The sequence below is a fragment of the Anomaloglossus baeobatrachus genome, chromosome 6 (genome assembly GCF_048569485.1).
Source record: "Anomaloglossus baeobatrachus isolate aAnoBae1 chromosome 6, aAnoBae1.hap1, whole genome shotgun sequence".
In the NCBI taxonomy this organism is placed as follows: Eukaryota; Metazoa; Chordata; class Amphibia; order Anura; family Aromobatidae; genus Anomaloglossus; species Anomaloglossus baeobatrachus.
The window spans coordinates 8,058,034-8,078,218 of NC_134358.1; the positions used below are offsets into that span (position 1 = coordinate 8,058,034).

Below are 20,185 nucleotides of genomic sequence, written 5' to 3' on the forward strand. Positions count from 1 at the left end.
AGATATCCCGATTGAGATGACAGGGGGATACCACCTTAGGGAGAACTCCTGAATCGGGCGCAGAACCACCTTGTCCTGGTGAAAACACCAGGAAGGGAGATTTGCAAGACAGCGCTGCTAGCTTGGCCACTCTCCGAAGAGACGTGACCGCCACTAGAAAAGGCCACTGTCCGTGAAAGGCGAGAAAGGGAAACATCCCTCATAGGCTCGAAAAGCGGCTTCTGGAGAGCTATTAGAACCCTGTTCAGATCCCAGGGCTCTAACGGCTGCTTGTAAGGAGGGACGATATGACAAACCCCTTGCAGGAACGTGCGTACCTGTTGGAGTCTGGCCAGGCGCTTCTGAAAAAACACAGAGAGCGCAGAGACTTGTCCCTTAAGGGAGCCGAGCGACCAACCTTTTTCCAACCTGGATTGCAGGAAGGAAAGGAAAGTAGTCAATGCCAATGGCCAGGGAGAAACGTCCTGAGCCGAGCACCAAGCTAAGAATATCTTCCACGTCCTGTTCCTGTCCCTGACGATACTCCGCTCCATATCCAGCAGGTTCTCTGGGTCTGTGGATGGAGCCCGGTCTCAGTGCCTGGAGACCTGTAAGATCCCACTTCACCCAGAGCCCTGAGGGGGATGGGGAAGGAAAGCAGCATGTGGGCTCCAGCCTCCGTACCCGCAATGGATACCTCAACCTTACAAACACCGCCGACAGAAAGTGGGGTGAGAAGGGAGCATGCTGGGGGCCCTAGTATGGGCCCTCTTTTCTTCCAACCGACATAGTCAGCAGCTGCTGCTGACTAAAAACAGTGGAGCTATGCGTGGATGTCTGACCTCCTTCGCACAAAGCATGAAAACTGAGCAGCCGTGATCCCACGGGGGGTGTATAGGCAGAAGGGGAGGGGCCTTACACTTTTAAGTGTAATACTTTGTGTGGCCTCCGGAGGCAGTAGCTATACACCCAATTGTCTGGGTCTCCCAATAGAGCGACGAAGAAAAGTAGTGTTTGTAGCAAACAAAGCTCTCGTGTACCTCCTGCTAGACAATTATTTTCTCCATGGACCCTGTTTTTTGAGGGCTCCAAGCTGATTCTACTAAAATAGTTTTCTGCTCTTACAGCATTTCCCACTTGCAACAAGAATATACACAAATCATATATGATCTACTTGTAAATCATTTTACACATAAAAAAAAAAAAAATCAATTTGGCTTCTCTCCTGTGTGACTTTTTTGATGTTTTATGACACTTGATTTATCTGTAAAGCACTTTCCACACTGTGGACATGGATACGGCTTCTCTCCTCGGTGAATTCTTTCATGTATAATAAGGTTTGGCTTACCAGTAAAGCATTTACCACATAGTGAACACGAGTACGGCTTCTCCCCTGTGTGCGTTCTCGCATGTCTAATAAAATTTGTATGTTGTTTAAAGCATTTCCCACATACTGAACATGAATATGGCTTCTCCCCCGTGTGGCTTCTCTCATGGTTAACAAGACTTGCTCTGTCTTTAAAGCATTTCCCACATTCGGGACATGAATACGGCTTCTCTCCAGTGTGAATTCTCCCGTGTGAAGCAAGGTTTGCCTTTTCTGTAAAACGTTTCCCACATTCTGAACATGAATACGGCTTCTCTCCAGTGTGAATTTTCTGATGTGTAACCAGTTGTGATTTCTTTATAAAACATTTCCCACATTCTGAACATGAATACGGCTTCACTCCTGTGTGAATTCTCCCGTGTGAAGCAAGATTTGCTTTATCTGTAAACCGTTTCCCGCACTCTGAGCATGAAAACGGCTTCTCTCCTGTGTGAGTTTTCTCATGTGTGACAAGATGTGTTTTACTTGCAAAATATTTCCCACATTCTGAACATGAGAATGGACTCTTTCCTGTGTGAATTTTCTCATGTGTAACAAGATGGGATTTGCTTGTAAAACATTTTTTACATTCAGAACATGAAAACGGCTTCTCTCCTGTGTGTGTTCTCTCATGGGTAATACAACGTGATTTAAGGGTAAAGCCCTTCCCACATTTTGTACACTGGTATGGCTTGGCTGCACCCTGATCTTTTCTATTTGGTGATTGACCAGCAGAAGCTTCTTTAGATTTAGGAGGATTATACAATGGATTTGTACTCTGTAGACCTGGATGGGCATTAAGATTAATGCGTTTTTCTCTTGAGGACCGCTGAATTCTACCTTCATCATCAAGGTTTTCTTCAGAGTTCTTATTGGGTTTTTCTGTTAAAAAAAAAAAAATCACTATTTTTTAATTCTATTTCAACAAAGTAGACAAACTTATAACATTAATATTATCAAAAGACATAAAAACTAAATACCTTCAGCTGGGACATGAATTTATAGGGGATTTCACAAGGGAGAATTCAGTTGTTGTACAGACAAGTAAGGTAGTTCAGCTAATTGGGAGCTTAGCGCAGTAAAGAGATGTGGGAGGCTGAGATTGGTCCAATAGAGGAGGGGCAGTAGGCGGAAATTTTGGACATAATCCCCCTAATCTCTTAGTGAAGCGCACAGACTTTCCCAATTATACCTGATTCACAATGTGTACAGGACACCAGGATATCTGTACCAGATTGGGGCAAGAAGGGATGCGAAGCATCTTAGACGTGGCCTGGAAGGTGCAAACATACTGCATGTGATATGGTCTTAAAAATCTTAGAAATTCTGAGAAAAAAACTTTAATTAAAAAAAAGACATAAAAACTGTGTGTGTTATGCATAGTTAGTATTAGGCCCGACAGATTCAGCAGGAGGAGAAGCTTTTCCTTTAGATTTCCTATTCCTTTTGAATCCAGTCCATTCTTTGGCTCAAAAGTCCGATCAATGGAAAAGTGCACTGTTCTGTTACAATGGAACCACAACGCACATGTCCTCCCACTGCTCCATACATTCCCTATGGTGCTGATGACTGCTGCGCCCGGCATTTTCCTGCAGCCTCGAAGAATGGATTGGGCAATGATCGAGACTGCTCAATTCTAGCAGGGATAAAAGTTAACACTAGAGATGGGCGAATCCGCAGATATTCGGGATCAGCGGGTCTAATAGGATAAAAAAAAAAAAAAAATTTGGTTCCAGCCCGGAATTGATCCCGGATATCTGACCGCAGACCCCAATAAAAAAGTCTATGGGAACCAGAATCCAGAGCTTGAAAAAAATGGGGGGGCATTAGAGCAAGCGCGCTGTACTTAGAGTCTCCGGCGCGGGTATAAATGCTCCAGGACGCTCAATCTCCTTCTAGGGCTGCTCATTAGCCACATACATATTCACTACTTCCCCTGCCCACCGGCAGTCCCAGTGTCTGTGATTGATTGCTGTCAGACAAAGTCCACAGCCTGTGTGATAGTGTCTTATACTGCTTGCTATCACACATGCTGAATGCAGGTCACTGTAGATTGGTGTAAAAGAAGGGAATTTTGTTTACTTACCGTAAATTCCTTTTCTTCTAGCTCCTATTGGGAGACCCAGACAATTGGGTGTATAGCTTCTGCCTCCGGAGGCCACACAAAGTATTACACTTTAAAAAGTGTAACCCCTCCCCTCTGCCTATACACCCCCCCGTGCATCACGGGCTCATCAGTTTTGGTGCAAAAGCAGGAAGGAGGAAACTTATAAATTGGTCTGGGGTAAATGCAATCCGAAAGATGTTCGGAGAACTGAAAACCATGAACCAAAAGAACAATTCAACATGAACAACATGTGTACACAAAAAAACAACCAGCCCGAAAGGGAACAGGGGCGGGTGCTGGGTCTCCCAATAGGAGCTAGAAGAAAAGGAATTTACGGTAAGTAAACAAAATTCCCTTCTTCTTTGTCGCTCCATTGGGAGACCCAGACAATTGGGACGTCCAAGAGAAGTCCCTGGGTGGGTAAACCAATACCCCAATAGAAAGAGCCGAAAACGACCCCCTCTTACAGGTGGGCAACCGCCGCCTGAAGGACTCGCCTACCTAGACTGGCGTCTGCCGAAGCATAGGTATGCACTTGATAGTGCTTCGTGAAAGTGTGCAGACTAGACCACGTAGCTGCCTGACACACCTGCTGAGCCGTAGCCCGGTGCCGCAATGCCCAGGACGCACCCACGGCTCTGGTAGAATGGGCTTTCAGCCCTGAAGGAAGCGGAAGCCCAGAAGAACGGTAGGCCTCGAGAATCGGTTCCTTGATCCACCGAGCCAAGGTTGACTTGGAAGCCTGCGAACCCTTACGCTGGCCAGCGACAAGGACAAAGAGCGCATCTGAACGACGCAGGGGCGCCGTGCGAGACACGTAGAGCCGGAGTGCTCTCACAAGATCCAAAGAGTGCAAATCCTTTTCACACTGGTGAATTGGATTAGGGCAAAATGAAGGCAAGGAGATATCCTGATTGAGATGAAAAGGGGATACTACCTTAGGGAGAAATTCCGGGACCGGACGCAGAACCACCTTATCCTGGTGAAACACCAGGAAGGGGGCTTTGCATGACAGCGCTGCTAGCTCAGACACTCTCCGAAGTGATGTGACTGCCACTAGGAAGGCCACCTTCTGCGAAAGACGTGATAGAGAGACATCCCGCAGCGGCTCGAAAGGTGGTTTCTGAAGAGCCGTTAGCACCCTGTTAAGATCCCAGGGTTCCAGCGGACGCTTGTAAGGAGGGACTATGTGGCAAACTCCCTGCAGGAACGTGCGGACCTGCGGAAGCCTGGCTAGGCGCTTTTGAAAAAACACGGAGAGCGCCGATACTTGGCCCTTGAGAGAGCCGAGTGACAAACCCTTGTCCATTCCGGATTGAAGGAATGAAAGAAAAGTGGGTAAGGCAAACGGCCATGGAGTAAAACCGTTATTAGCGCACCAGGATAGGAAGATTTGCCAAGACCTATAATAGATCTTGGCGGACGTAGGCTTCCTGGCCTGTCTCATGGTGGCAATGACATCCTGAGATAACCCTGAAGACGCTAGGAGCCAGGACTCAATGGCCACACAGTCAGGTTGAGGGCCACAGAATTCAGATGGAAAAACGGGCCTTGTGACAGCAAGTCTGGGCGGTCTGGAAGCGCCCACGGTTGACCCACCGTGAGATGCCACAGATCCGGGTACCACGACCGCCTCGGCCAGTCTGGAGCGACGAGAATGGCGCGACGGCAGTCGGACCTGATCTTGCGTAACACTCTGGGCAGCATCGCCAGAGGAGGAAACACATAAGGCAGTCGAAACTGCGACCAATCCTGAACTAACGCGTCCGCCGCCAGAGCTCTGTGATCCTGAGACCGTGCCATGAATGCCGGGACTTTGTTGTTGTGCCGTGACGCCATGAGATCGACGTCCGGCGTTCCCCAGCGGCGACAGATCTCTCGAAACACGTCTGGGTGCAGAGACCATTCCCCCGCGTCCATGCCCTGACGACTGAGAAAATCTGCTTCTCAGTTTTCTACGCCCGGGATGTGAACTGCGGAGATGGTGGAAGCTGTGGCTTCCACCCACTGCAGAATCCGTCGGACTTCCTGGAAGGCTTGACGACTGCGAGTGCCGCCTTGGTGGTTGATGTATGCGACGGCAGTGGCGTTGTCCGACTGGATACGGATCTGCCTGCCCTCCAGCCACCGATGAAAAGCCAATAGGGCTAGATACACTGCCCTTATCTCCAGAATATTGATCTGAAGGGATGACTCTATCGGAGTCCAGGTTCCCTGAGCCCTGTGGTGGAGAAAAACCGCTCCCCACCCTGACAGGCTCGCGTCCGTGGTGACCACAGCCCAGGTTGGGGGTAGGAAGGATTTTCCCTGCGACAGAGAGTTGGGAAGGAGCCACCACTGAAGTGACGTCTTGGTTGCAAGGGAAAGAGAGACGTTCCTGTCGAGGGAAGCCGAACTCCTGTCCCATTTGCGGAGAATGTCCCATTGGAGTGGCCGAAGATGGAATTGCGCGAACGGGACTGCCTCTATAGCTGCCACCATCTTCCCCAGGAAGTGCATGAGGCGCCTTAAGGGGTGTGACTGACTCCGAAGAAAGGATTGCACCCCTGCCTGCAGAGAAAGCTGTTTGTCGCTCGGAAGCTTGACTAACGCTTGCTGGGTATGAAACTCCATCCCAAGGTACGTCAGTGATTGGGTCGGTGTCAACTTGGATTTCGGGAAGTTGATGATCCACCCGAACCGCTGGAGAGTCGCCAGAGCGACAGATTGACTTTGTTGACACGCCACCCGAGACGGGGCCCTGACTAGGAGATCGTCCAAGTAGGGAATCACCGAGTGGCCCTGAGAATGCAGGACCGCCACAACGGATGCCATGACTTTGGTGAAAACCCGTGGTGCTGTCGCCAAGCCGAAAGGCAATGCCACGAACTGGAGGTGTTCGTCCCCGATGGCGAAACGCAGGAAACGTTGATGCTCGGGTGCGATCGGTACATGGAGATAAGCATCCTTGATGTCGATCGATGCTAGGAAGTCTCCTTGTGACATTGAGGCGATGACCGAGCGGAGAGATTCCATCCGGAACAGTCTGGTTCTCACATGTCTGTTGAGTAGCTTGAGGTCCAGAACGGGACGGAATGACCCGTCCTTTTTTGGCACCACGAACAAGTTGGAGTAAAATCCGCGACCACGTTCCTGAAGGGGAACGGGGATCACAACTCCTTCCATCTTTAGAGCGGCTACTGCCTGAAAAAGTGCGTCGGCCTGAGCGGGAAGCGGAGAGGTTCTGAAGAAGCGAGCCGCAGGACGAGAGCTGAACTCTATCCTGTAACCATGAGACAGAATGTCTCTCACCCATCGGTCTTGAACATGTGGCCACCAGGCGTCGCCAAAGCGGGAGAGCCTGCCACCGACCGAGGATGCGGTCAGGGGAAGCCGAGAGTTATGAGGAAGCCGTCTTGGAGGCAGTGCCTCCTGCGGCCTTTTGTGGGCGAGACTTGGGTCGCCACGCATAGGAGTTCCTCTGGCCTTTCTCCGGCCTGTTGGACGAAGAGGATTGGGACTTGGCGGAGGGACGAAAGGACCGAAATCTCGATTGAACCTTTCTCTGTTGAGGTCTTTTAGGTTTGGCCTGGGGTAAGGAGGAATCCTTTCCTTTGGATTCCTTAATAATCTCATCCAATCGTTCGCCAAACAAACGGTCGCCAGAAAACGGCAAACTGGTTAAGAACCTCTTGGAAGCCGAATCTGCCTTCCATTCGCGCAGCCACATGGCCCTGCGGACTGCCACAGAGTTAGCGGATGCTACAGCTGTACGGCTAGCAGAGTCCAGGACGGCGTTCATGGCGTAGGATGAAAAGGCTGACGCCTGAGAGGTCAAAGACGCAACTTGCGGAGCAGAATTACGTGTGACAGCATTAATCTCAGTCAGACAAGCCGAGATAGCTTGGAGTGCCCCCACACGGCTGCAAAGGCCGGGGCAAAAGACGCGCCCGTGGCCTCATAGATGGACTTCACCAGGAGCTCAATCTGTCAGTGGCATCCTTTAGCGATGAGCCATCTGCAACCGACACCACGGATCTAGCCGCCAATCTTGAGACTGGAGGATCCACCTTGGGACAGTGAGCCCAACCCTTAACGACTTCAGATGGGAAGGGGTAACGCGTGTCAGTGAGGCGCTTAGTAAAGCGCTTGTCTGGGACCGCTCTGGGCTTCTGGACAGCGTCCCTGAAGTTAGAGTGATCAAAAAACTTATTGCGTGTACGTTTGGGGAATCGAAACTGGTGTTTCTCCTGCTGAGACACCGACTCCTCTACAGGAGGAGGCGGGGGAGAGAGATCTAACACCTGGTTGATGGACGAGATAAGATTATTTACTAAGGCGTCCCCCTCAGGTATATCAAGGTTAAGGGCGACGTCAGGGTCAGAGCCCTGAGCTGCGACGTCCGCCTCGTCCTCCAGAGAGTCCTCAAGCTGGGATCCCGAGCAGCGAGAGGAAGTCGGGGAAGAGTCCCAGCGAGGCCGCTTAGCCGGTCTAGGACTACGGTCCGGGCAGGAGTCTTCCGCCTGAGACCGAGGGCCCAACCTATGAGCGCGCTGTGGCGCGGACCGAGAGGGGCCTGGAGGCGACGAACCAACAGGGGCCGGGGCCTGTGAAAGGTCCGGTCTGGACTGCAAAGCCTCTAGCAGCTTAGAAGACCATTTGTCCATAGACTGTGCAATGGATTGAGAAAGTGACTCCGAGAGTTTCTCAGCAAAAGAGGCGAACTCTGTCCCTGCAGCCTGGTCAGGGGGAGCAGGGGAGTCTACATGAGCCGAGGGGCCCACCAGTGTCCGAGGCTCCGGCTGAGCAAGCGAAACAGGGGTCGAGCATTGCTCACAGTGAGGGTAGGTGGAACCCGCAGGTAACATAGCCCCACAAGAGGTACAGGCCGCAAAACAACCCTGTGCCTTAGCAGCTTTGCTCCTTGTGGACGACATGCTGTTGTCTCCTAGGAGAGTGATCACTGAGGGTATATGGGAAAGGGGTATACAGCCCACCGAACAGATAGATATAGATATATACGTATCTAATCCGGCACCCTAGGGGGAGCAGCACCGGGTGACCGGTGTGGCTTACCGACCGCTAACGAGGGGAGTGTGTCCTCCAGATTCCCTGCCTTGGATCCCCCGGAGCTGCAGAGCTGTTCACTGAGAATCCTCCACCGGCAGAATGCCAAAAAATGGCTGCCGGAGCTCTCAGGGGAGGAGTGGAGTCGTGGGCGGCGCCAGCAAAGTGCGGGAATCTGGGGTCCCCACAGTGATCAGTGAGGGGGGAGGAAACATGCAGGATGCTCCAGCCCTCACATCCGACGTCAGGTCGGTAATCCCGCCCTTACCCCTGACAGGCAGGCCCGGGGGCGGGATTTTTGCGACTAGGCCGCGATGAAGCCGGGGACTAAATTTGAGACCGCGCCCGACAAGCAGGCACGGTCGGCGCGGAAGTCCACCAGCCTCCTGAATTCAGCAGCCGCCGCGGCTTCCGAAAAGAAGGTGCGCTCCCTGCACAGTCCCCTATGGGGACACAGAGTACCTTTGAGTTGCAGGGCCCGGTCCCTGAGGTTGAAGAGGCTCCGGTCCGGCAGGTTCCCACAGGGACTGCGGATGGAGCACGGTCCCAGTAAATGGATGACCGCTTAGGATCCCACTTCTCCCAGAGCCGCTTAAGGGATGGTGAAGGAGACGGCATGTGGCTCCAGCCTCTGTACCCGCAATGGGTACTTCAACCTTAACAACACCGCCGACGTAGTGGGGTGAGAAGGGAACATGCCGGGGGCCCCGTGGGGGCCCTCTTTTCTTCCAACCGACATAACTAAGTTGAGAATGCATGAGTGGATGTGTGCCTCTTATCCACAAAAAGCATAAAACTGAGGAGCCCGTGATCCATGGGAGGGTGTATAGGCAGAGGGGAGGGGTTACACTTTTTAAAGTGTAATACTTTGTGTGGCCTCCGGAGGCAGAAGCTATACACCCAATTGTCTGGGTCTCCCAATGGAGCGACAAAGAAATAAAACATTTGGCGTAAGGTGCCCCTATATTATGATACCCAGTACACATAAAAAAAAAAAAAAAAAGTATACAGCTACAGGCTGCAGCCCCCAGCCCTGCGCTTATCTTGGCTGTGGATCAAAATAAGAGGGACTGCGGTCCTCCCCAATGTTGATACCCAATCATGATAACAGCCGACAGTTGGGGGCTGGTATTCTCAGACTGGGGAGACCCATACTTATTGGGCTCCCCAAGGCTAAAAAAAATAGCAGCCACCCAGGATTGTCGTAATTGTTGTAATAAGGGGTTAATAACAGCCTACAGCTGCCACTAAGCCCTAGATTATTAATGGGAGGCGTCTATAAGACCCCCCATTACTAATATGTAAGTGAAAAGACACAAAACACCGCAATAATTGAAATAAAATACAAAAAAAACCCAACAAAATAAAACACCTTCTGTCTCCAATTTATTAACACTCACGTCACACATAGTCCACACGAGGTCCCACAACGATTCCAGCTCTGCTATATCTGAAGGCACAGCGTTTGGCCATAGAATGTTACCGCTTACTATGACCTTTGGGCAGAGACTGAGCCATGAGATGAGCAGAAATGGTGCTGATATTTTTACACCATATTCCGCCACCCAATCTATATCTCCTGGCAAAACATGTGGTAGTGAAGCGTTTTTTTGCCATGAGGTGTAGATTTGGGTGGAGGAATATGCTGTAGAGATTTCAGCACCAAATCTGCATCTATTGGCAAAAAAACCAGCGGTTTTCTACCAGAAAATGCAGGTCTGTGAACTCAGTGACCTTACTTGACGTGAGGTCACTGAGTTTATTGAAATCCGGTTACCTGTGATCACAGATGAAGGACCGTGGGAACCTCCAGCTGTGACCACAAATCACCTGAGTGAAGTCACCCCGCTCAAAGCTGCAGCTCATTCTCTGCCTGAAGCCACAAATTGCGGGCATGTTCTATGGCCGCCCCCTGTTACTTCAGATGTAGCAGACCTGGAATCATCGTTGGACCTTGTGTGGATTACGCTGGACCTTGGTGTTTTTGCAGTTAATAAATTGGTGAAAGAGGGTGGGGTTTTTGTATTTTACTTCAAATAAAGGATTTTTGGGTGTTTGTGTTTATCTTTTTCACTTAAAGTATTAGTAATGGAGGGGGAATCTCATAGACCCCTTCCATTACTAATCTAGGGCTTAGTGACAGCTCTGATTATCCCCTTATTACCCAGATTGCCATCGCACCAGGGCAATTGGGAAGAGCTGAGTAAAGTTCTGGGATTGTCACATCTAATCATTATGACAATCCTGGGCGGCCTGAGGCTGCTATATTAAGGCTCGGGAAGCCCAATAAGCATAGGTCTCCCCAGTTTGATAATTCCAGCTCCCAGCTGCCGGCTTTATAATGGCTGGGTATCAAAATTAGGGGGGGACCCCACGCCATTTTTTTTTTTCAATTACTCGTTTAATTTTTTTTTTTTTTTTTAAAATCGCATGTGGTCCCTCTTATTTTGATACACAGCCAAGATAAGCGCATGGCTGGGGACTGTAACCTGTAGCAATATGCTTTATCTGTGCTGGGTATCATAATATGGGGGACACTACGCCCATTTTGTTTCCTTATCTATTTTTACTCCAATCTACTCTGACCCCCTCAGACAGGGTCTGTGATTGGTTGGGTTGCAGTTAGACATTCTGTCACACTGGCTGGGGGCGCATCTGACTGCACCCAATCACAGATGCCAGGACTGCCGGTGGGCGGGGAAGCAGTGAATATGTATGAGCAAAAATGAGCTGTTCCGGAAGAAGAATGAGCAGCCTGGGAGCAGTTACAGCCGTGCTGGAGACTCGGTAAGTACAGCACAATTGCTTTATTTTTTCTTTATATCCCGAGTTACCGGATCCAGATCATTAGCCGGAGTTCTCAGAGAACTCCGGGCCTGGAACCGGCGCCCGAATACATTTGAAACAGCGCGGATCTGGACTTTTACAGTCTGGGTCCACCCACCACTACTTATAGTCTAGGACTTCTGATAAACAGGAGTAATTTAAAAATATTATATTTAGTGTATGATTTTCTGTTATTTTCTTTCTTTTGTGCCAGGAAGGGACATGGATTCACTTTTTACAGTCAGTGTTACATACCTGGAGTAACAGCTACTGGAATCTTCTCTTCCATGTTACTCACGCACGGTAAATCGCCCGATATCAACTCCTCCTCCTCTTCTTCCTTCACCTCCACTTTAATAATAGTGAGATCTTCACCCTGATAGATGGAAAAATTGCATTGTTCAACGTACGATGGAGGAGACCGAGCGCGTCCGGCTTTGGAAAGATTTCAGAAGACGGACAAATGGATATCTTTGTACCCAAGCTGCGAAAGTAGAGGAACCTTTTAACCAGATTAATTCACGAATGCCTTTTTACTGCCGCCATTAAGGGGTTTTATGCAATGGTCTGCATCAACATATCGCGCTGAATAAAGTGGGCGTCGGATATCACCTGACTGCCCTGGTGGGACAGGGTCTTAATACAGTGCTACTATGGACTAAAGCCTAAAAATGGCCCCTATAGGTCAGCCATATACGGAAAACCTCTTAGTCCATCTGTCAGGCTGCCTGTAATGCCAGTATGAATCCGACAGGCAGAATGCGGTGTACAGATATATGGCAAAATATTACAGAAATAGTGAAGAATAGTTTGTTCGAAGCTTAAAAATAAAATATTAAGTGTAGTGTCTCGGGGGAAAAAAGAATTACATTTGTTTTGTCTTTTACAAAAATCTTTATATTTAAAAAAAATAAAATAAAAATGGAAAAACAAACAAACAAAAGCATGATTGTTACTGCCGGATCCAAAACCATCAGAATTGTGACGTTATCAAATTCTAAGAAAAAGTAAAATGTTCTTCATCTCATAGTAATAGAAAATGAAAACCTCTCAAGAAACTAAGTCCTCATAGCGCTGAGAAAACGAAATGAGATCGTTCTTCTAATGCAATGAAAAAAACTGCGCAAAAATATAAAAACTTTAAAATATTACATAAATAATGGAAATCGGCAACAAATAAGAGTTATGGCGTTTACACCAATCGGTGATCACACACAAAACCGCAAAAATGGTCAGAACAGAATTGTTGCCCCCTCAGTTTACTATTTGGTTTCTCGTCCTTTACTCCTTAGAATAAATCCCTTCCATCAGTCGCCTCCTGTCCCCATCCACAACCGTCTTCCTCCTCTCACCTCGAATCTCGGGACTCTTCTTCATAAACATCTCCAGGTCTCTCATATCTGAAGGCCTCTCTTCTCCTCTCCTCTTCTCCCAATTTTCAGATCTCTCCATAGGTGTGAATGGGATTTAGATCCGGACTCATTGCGGTCTCTTCAGAACTCTCCAGCGCTTTGTTTCCATCCATTTCTGTGGCTTCTTGAAGTGTTTGGGGTCATTGTCCTGCTGGAGACCCCTGACCTAGGACTTTACCCGGCTTTATGACACTGGGCTCTACATTGCCACCCAAAGTCCTCTGATAATCTTCAGATTTCATGATGCCTTGCACACAGTCACCGCACCCAGTGCCAGGGGCAGCAAAACAACGCTAAACATCTCTGACCTCCACCATATGCGACTGTAGGTGCTGTGATCTTTACTTTTTAGGCCTCATTCCATTTTTGGTAAACAGTAGAATAATGTGATTACCATAAAGCTCTAACTTGGTCTCATCTGTCCAAGAGATGCTTTCCCAGAAGGATTTTGGTTACTCGCACACATTTTGGCTTTTTTTTTTGTCTGTGTCAGCAGTGGGGTCTTCCGGGGTCTCATCCATAGTGTTTCAAGACATTTAGATATGGATGGATAGTTTGCGCTGACACTGATGCCCCCTGAGCTGGCAGCTTGAATTTCTCTGGACCTTGTTTGGGGCTTATCCACTATCCGGACTATCCTGCGTTACAACCTCTAGGCAGCTTTTCTCTGCCACCCACATCCAGGGAGATTAGCTACAGTGCCATGGGTTGTACAAGTCTTCCTTATATTGCGCACTGTGGACAAAGGAACATCAAGATCTCTGGTGATGGACGTGTAACCTTGATATGGTTGATATTTTTTAACAATTTTGGTTATCAAGTTCTCAGACCCTTCCCAGGTCCTCAGTCCTCTTCTCCTCTCTCTGTTCTTCAAGCTTAGTGGGGCATTGCAGCTATAAGACTCCTCATTGGCAGCCAGACTGGTTTGTCAGGCCTCCGCAAGGAGAAATGTTTTCCCCTTAGACCCCACTAAAGCTTCTCATACTGCCAGATCAGATCCCATACTTTGCACTGATGAGGAGCAATCACCCCGAAACACCGTGTCTGCAAATTGGGGTTCTGATCTGGCATAAATCCTTAGTCATTAGATAAGGTTCGTTAAAAGGTCACTTTTGACTTTTAGAATGGCTACTTCCAATAGGTGGCGCTAGAGTTTGTCTCCTTCCTCCCTGGAGAGACAATTTGAATATCTCCGAGAGGGGCATAGAGCTATAAGACCCCTCACTGGCAGCCAGACTGGTTTGTCAGGTCTCCGCAAGGAGAAAAGTTTTCCCTTTAGTGTGACACACACACACACACACACACACACACACACACACACACACACACACACACACACACACACACACACACACACACACACACACACACACACACACACACACACACTGCAAAGATTGAGTCAACTTCTCATTTTATCAGGTCAGGTGTGATTTTCTTATTGCCCCCACAGGGGAGTTTGAATGAGCGTCAAAGGCTTGAAACAAAGTTATTTATCCACAATTTTTGAAAGGTGGCAAAAATTTAGTCCGGTCCATTTTTGGATTTGTGTGTGAAATTATGTCCAATTTGCCTTTTTTTATGTTTTTTGTGTTGTTTAAATAAAGAACGCAAAACAAAAGAAACGTGTGCAACAAAACAAATGTAATTACAATATTTTCTGGAAGAAATACTTCATTTTCTGGAAAAATTTCAACGTTGCAAAAACTTTCAGCCGTGACTGTATGAATGAGTATTGGACTTTTCTTATACAAGGGAACCAAAGCCACAGCTGGGAAATTCGTTCTAAAAAGGGTGAAAATGAGGCAGGTATCAGACATCTGTGAATCTCAGACCATTGGATTGTGGTTAATCTCTGGTCTCCCGATCTGAGCCAATCGGCATTTACTGTATGTTAGCTGAGATTTAGAGACCCAGTGGTCAGACCATGCTCAGATTGCAAGACCTGGTCTGTGATACCTGGATGTGCGAAACTGGCCAAAAACATGGGACAGAAATACAAAAGTCGCGTAACCCTTGTTCTTCCTACCCAGCAGAAGAAACCCGATGGAGGTCTATATTTTGTTGGCGATTTTGGACTGTTTTACAGAATGTCACTCTATTTTGTCGCCTTAATTTTAATTGTAAGCTCTGTAATCTTTATACTTAAAGATGTAAAGTTTTATCTTTATATTGTTTAAAAAATTAATTGCCTTTCTTCTTATGTAAAAACCTATGGACTGATAGAAAACAAACAAAATCTGTTATTTGTAACCGTAGATTTGGTGAGACCTCAGTGCCATATACCTGGTGAGTCTCCGGGATATCGTGAGTCACCTCTGCACGCTCATGGGGATACCGAGGACGTCTCTCTGGTGGGTCCTGGGGATACAGAGGACGGGGACATCTCTCTGGTGGGTTCTGGGGATACAGAGGACGGGGACTTCTCTCTGGTGGGTTCTGGGGATGCAGAGGACGGGGACATCTCTCTGGTGGGTTCTGGGGATACAGAGGACGGGGACATCTCTCTGGTGGGTTCTGGGGATGCAGAGGACGGAGACATCTCTCTGGTGGGTCCTGGGGATACAGAGGACGGGGACATCTCTCTGGTGGGTTCCTGTCATCTGTAGGAGACACACAGAACACATTGGTTGCATGTGATGATCCGTTGATTATTGTATCTAGATGAGGTTCTGTTACAACCAGTGATGGTCTCCTCTCCTTACTCGGCTGATCGTCCTCAGTCTCTTCTTCTTCATCTATAACCTCAACCTTAATATTCATCGGATCTTCACCCTAAACAGAGAAGACAACAATGAAACATGATCTTTGGTTACATCTCTTTATGGTCGTATTTCGGTGATAATATTTTGGTACCATCTACCTGATGATTCTCTAGGACGTCGTGATTCTCCAGATACAGAGGACGGGGACATCTCTGTGGTGGGTTTCTCCCCCTGGATCCATCTGTGGGAGACACAACCACACAGTGATGGACTCCATAACCAGCTGGAGATCTGTGTATGTACCAGACACTTCCCTCATCCCCTCCCATTCCAGGGTTATTTATCAGAGCCTTATAACACTGTTGAGGTCCTCACTAACTCTCTGCTCACATACCAATATAACCCAGTCATAGCCACATTCAGGTACCAGGCCCGGAGCGGCTGTTCTTCACCGATACTCCGCTCATCTTTTTCTTGGCCGTCTCAAACCCCTTTCAATGTATTTAGGACTCTCCTTACCTTGTGATGTAGGAGGCTGGTCGTTTTCCATTAGGACATCCTTGTGTTCTTCCAGATACTTCCAAACCTACAAGGAGAAATAGACAGTCATGTCCTGACACCTTATAGGAACCCGACCCAATGATACCATCATCTCCCAAACCCCTCCAGTGCCGATCCCATGTAATGTCCCAGCGTTCCCACCTTTCTGGTCATCGGCTCAGTCATCTTGGTGGAGAGTTCAAGAATCTTCTGATTATTGTTTCTCACATGTATCAGGCTGTGAGGGGGCGGCTCTGTGATGGGGCTCCGCCTTCTGCTCCGCCCTCCTGACTCATGGATGCTGGGATTCACCTGACTTCTTCTTCTTCTTCTTCACTATTGTATCCTGTCTATGGAGAGATGCTGGTAAATATCAGTACATGATGTCACATAGACCTTTATTAGAGGATTATAATCTGCCTATTTCAACCAAACTCGCCTCAATCTATGTACAAAAAAGAAAAAAAAGCAAAGAGAAAAATTGTATGAAAAATACTCTGACTATAAATAAAGAGAATTTTGTTTACTTACCGTAAATTCTTTTAGTTTCGTATTGGGAGACCCAGACCATGGGTGTTTAGCTTCTGCCTCCGGAGGACACACAAAGTACTACACTCAAAAGTGTAGCTCCTCCCTCTGAGCTTATACACCCCCTGGAGAACCAGATCTAGCCAGTTTAGTGCAAAAGCTGAAGGAGAATAGCCACCCACAAGTAAAAACAGAGCAAGAACCGGAACAACCGGAGCCTCTGTCTACGACAACAGCCGGTGATAACACGCGGAACAAGAAACTGCCAACAGGCAACAGGGAGGGTGCTGGGTCTCCCAATACGGAACTATAAGAAAAAGAATTTACGGTAAGTAAACAAAATTCTCTTTTTCTTTATCGTTCCTATGGGAGACCCAGACATTGGGACGTCTCAAAGCAGTCCATGGGTGGGAATAAACAGAAAAACTGAGAAGTAGGCGGAGCCTAACTTCACAAGCGGGCGACAGCCGCCTGAAGGATGCGTCTGCCCAAGCTCGCATCTGCCAAAGCATGAGCATGCACTTGGTAGTGCTTTGAAAAGGTATGCAGGCTAGTCCAAGTGGCAGCCTGACAGACTTGCTGAGCCGTAGCCTGGTGCCTGAAAGCCCAAGAGGCACCGACAGCTCTGGTCGAGTGTGCCTTGATCCCCGGCGGGAGAGGCACCTGAGAACATTGGTAGGCATCCGAAATGGTCGACCTAATCCAACGGGCTAAGGTCGGCTTAGAAGCAGAGAGGCCCTTACGCCGACCTGTGGTTAGCACAAAAAGAGAGGTGCACCGCCTAAGAGCAGCGGTGCGAGACACATAGATCTGATGCGCCCGCACCAGATCCAGAGTATGCAACGCTTTTTCAAAGCGATGAACAGGAGCCGGACAAAAGGAAGGTAGGGTAATGTCCTGGTTAAGGTGGAAAGGAGAAACCACCTTAGGGAGAAAGTCCGGAGTCGGACGGAGAACCACCTTGTCTTGATGAAAAACCAAAAAAGGTGACTCCGAAGAGAGCGCAGCTAAATCAGAGACTCTCCTGAGGGAAGTTATGGCCACTAGAAAGACCATCTTCTGTGAAAGACGAAACAAAGAAACCTCCCTAAGAGGCTCAAAGGGGGGTTTCTGCAAAACCGTGAGAACCAAATTGTGGTCCCAGGGATCCAAGGGCCGCCGGTAAGGCGGGATGATGTGAGACGCACCTTGCATGAAGGTGCGGACTTGAGCCAGCCGGGCGATACGCCGCTGGAACAGAACTGACAAAGCTGAGACTTGTCCCTTGAGAGAGTTGAGGGACAGTCCTAGCTGCAGACCGGACTGTAGAAAAGACAGAAGGGTTGGCAAGGAAAAAGGCCAAAGGAGAATGGCCGGAAGAGCGACACCAGGACAGGAAAATCTTCCAAGTCCTGTGATAGATCTTGGCAGAGGAAGACTTACGGGCCCGAGTCATAGTGGAGATGACTTCAGGAGGGATACCAGAAGCCGTCAAGATCCAGGACTCAAGACCCACGCCGTCAATCTGAGAGCCGCAGAATTCTGGCGGAAAAACTGACCTTGTGAGAGAAGGTCTGGACGGTCCGGAAGATGCCACGGCACCTCTACGGACAGATGGAGCAGGTCTGGATACCAAGCTCGCCTGGGCCAGTCCGGAGCAATGAGGATGACTCGACGGCCCTCCATTCTGATCTTGCGCAGAACTCTGGGCAAGAGAGCTAGAGGGGGAAACACGTAGGACAGACGAAACTGGGACCAGTCTTGAACCAGAGCGTCCGCTGCATAGGCCTGAGGATCGTGGGAGCGAGCCACGTAAACCGGAACCTTGTTGTTGTGACAGGATGCCATTAGGTCCACTTCCGGAGTGCCCCACTTGCGGCAGATTGACTGAAACACTGCCGGATGCAGGGACCACTCACCACTGTCCACGGTTTGACGGCTGAGATAATCTGCTTCCCAGTTTTCCACGCCTGGGATGTGGACTGCGGATATGGTGGACTTTGAGTCCTCCGTCCATTGAAGGATGCGTTGAACCTCCAACATTGCCAGGCGGCTGCGTGTCCCGCCTTGGTGATTGATGTAGGCAACCGCTGTCGCGTTGTCTGACTGGACTCGGATGTGCTTGCCCGCCAACAGGTGGTGAAAGGCTAGGAGAGCCAGAAGCACAGCTCTGGTTTCCAGCACATTGATCGAGAGGGCTGACTAAGACGGAGTCCAAGTGCCCTGCGCTCGGTGGTGGAGACATACCGCTCCCCAGCCGGATAGACTGGCATCCGTGGTGAGGATCACCCAGGACGGGGCCAGGAAGGAGCGCCCCTGAGACAGAGAGAGGGGCCGAAGCCACCACTGAAGAGAGCTCGTGGTCTGTGGCGACAGAGCCACTAACCTGTGCAAGGAGGAAGGCCGCTTGTCCCAACAGCGGAGAATATCCAGCTGCAGGGGACGCAGATGGAACTGGGCAAAGGGAACAGCCTCCATTGACGCCACCATCTGACCCAGCACCTGCATCAGGTGCCTGATGGAATAACGGCGGGACCTCAGCAGAGAGCGCACCGCCAGTTGGAGGGACTGCTGTTTGATTAAGGGCAACTTCACAAGTGCCGGCAGAGTCTCGAACTGCATCCCTAGGTACGTGAGACTCTGGGTCGGAGTCAGAGTGGATTTGGGCAGATTGACAAGCCACCCGAATTGGGCTAGAGTGGCGAGAGTGAGCGAGACACTCCGCTGACAGCCTGCGCTGGATGAAGCCTTGACTAGAAGGTCGTCCAGGTAAGGAATCACTGCCAACCCCTGGAGGTGCAGAACCACAACCACTGCTGCCATAACCTTGGTGAATACCCGAGGGGCCGTGGCTAACCCGAAGGGGAGAGCCACGAATTGGAAATGTTCCTCTCCAATTGCAAAACGTAGCCAACGCTGGTGTGAAACTGCAATTGGCACATGCAGATAGGCATCTCTGATGTCGATGGATGCCAGGAAATCCCCTTGGGTCATTGAGGCAATGACTGACCGCAGAGACTCCATGCGAAAATGCCGCACCTGAACATGCTTGTTGAGAAGCTTGAGATCCAGGATGGGCCGGAAGGAACCGTCCTTTTTGGGGACTAGGAAGAGATTGGAGTAGAAACCTCTGAACCGTTCCCGGGCGGGAACCGGTACAATTACTCCGTTGGCCTGCAAGGATGCCACGGCCTGAGAGAAGGCGGCGGCCTTGGAGCAGGGGGGAGTTGACAGAAAAAAATCTGTTTGGCGGGCTGGAAGAGAATTCTATCCTGTAGCCGTGGGAGATGATATCCCGCACCCACTGATCGGAGACGTGTTGAAACCACGCGTCGCCAAAGTGGGAGAGCCTGCCACCGACTAAGGACGTTGCTGGCGCGGACAGATAGTCAAGAGGAGGCTGCCTTAGTGGCAGCAGCTCCTGCGGTCTTCTGTGGACGTGCTTTTGTGCGCCAGCTGGATTTTTGGTCCTTGGCTGAGTTAGTGGACGAGGCCGAGGGCTTAGAGGACGACCAGTTGGAGGAACGAAACCTCGACTGATTCCTACCCTGGACAGGTTTCCTGGTTTTGGTTTGTGGCATGGAAGTACTCTTCCCGCCAGTAGCCTCCTTAATAATTTCATCCAGCTGTTCACCGAACAGCCTGGACCCAGCAAAAGGGAGCCCAGCAAGGAACTTCTTCGAGGAAGCATCTGCCT

At 49.4% G+C, this 20,185-nt stretch overlaps 1 protein-coding gene across 1 annotated transcript in view; it reads right to left on the reverse strand.

Moving 5' to 3' along the window:
* LOC142316916 (uncharacterized) overlaps positions 1-20,185 on the reverse strand; it is a 144,208-nt gene that overhangs the window by 69,211 nt on the left and 54,812 nt on the right. The window contains exon 10 of the mRNA XM_075352693.1: positions 1,198-1,917. Coding sequence (XP_075208808.1) covers positions 1,198-1,917 — 720 coding nt within the window. The remainder of the gene's footprint in view (positions 1-1,197; positions 1,918-20,185) is intronic.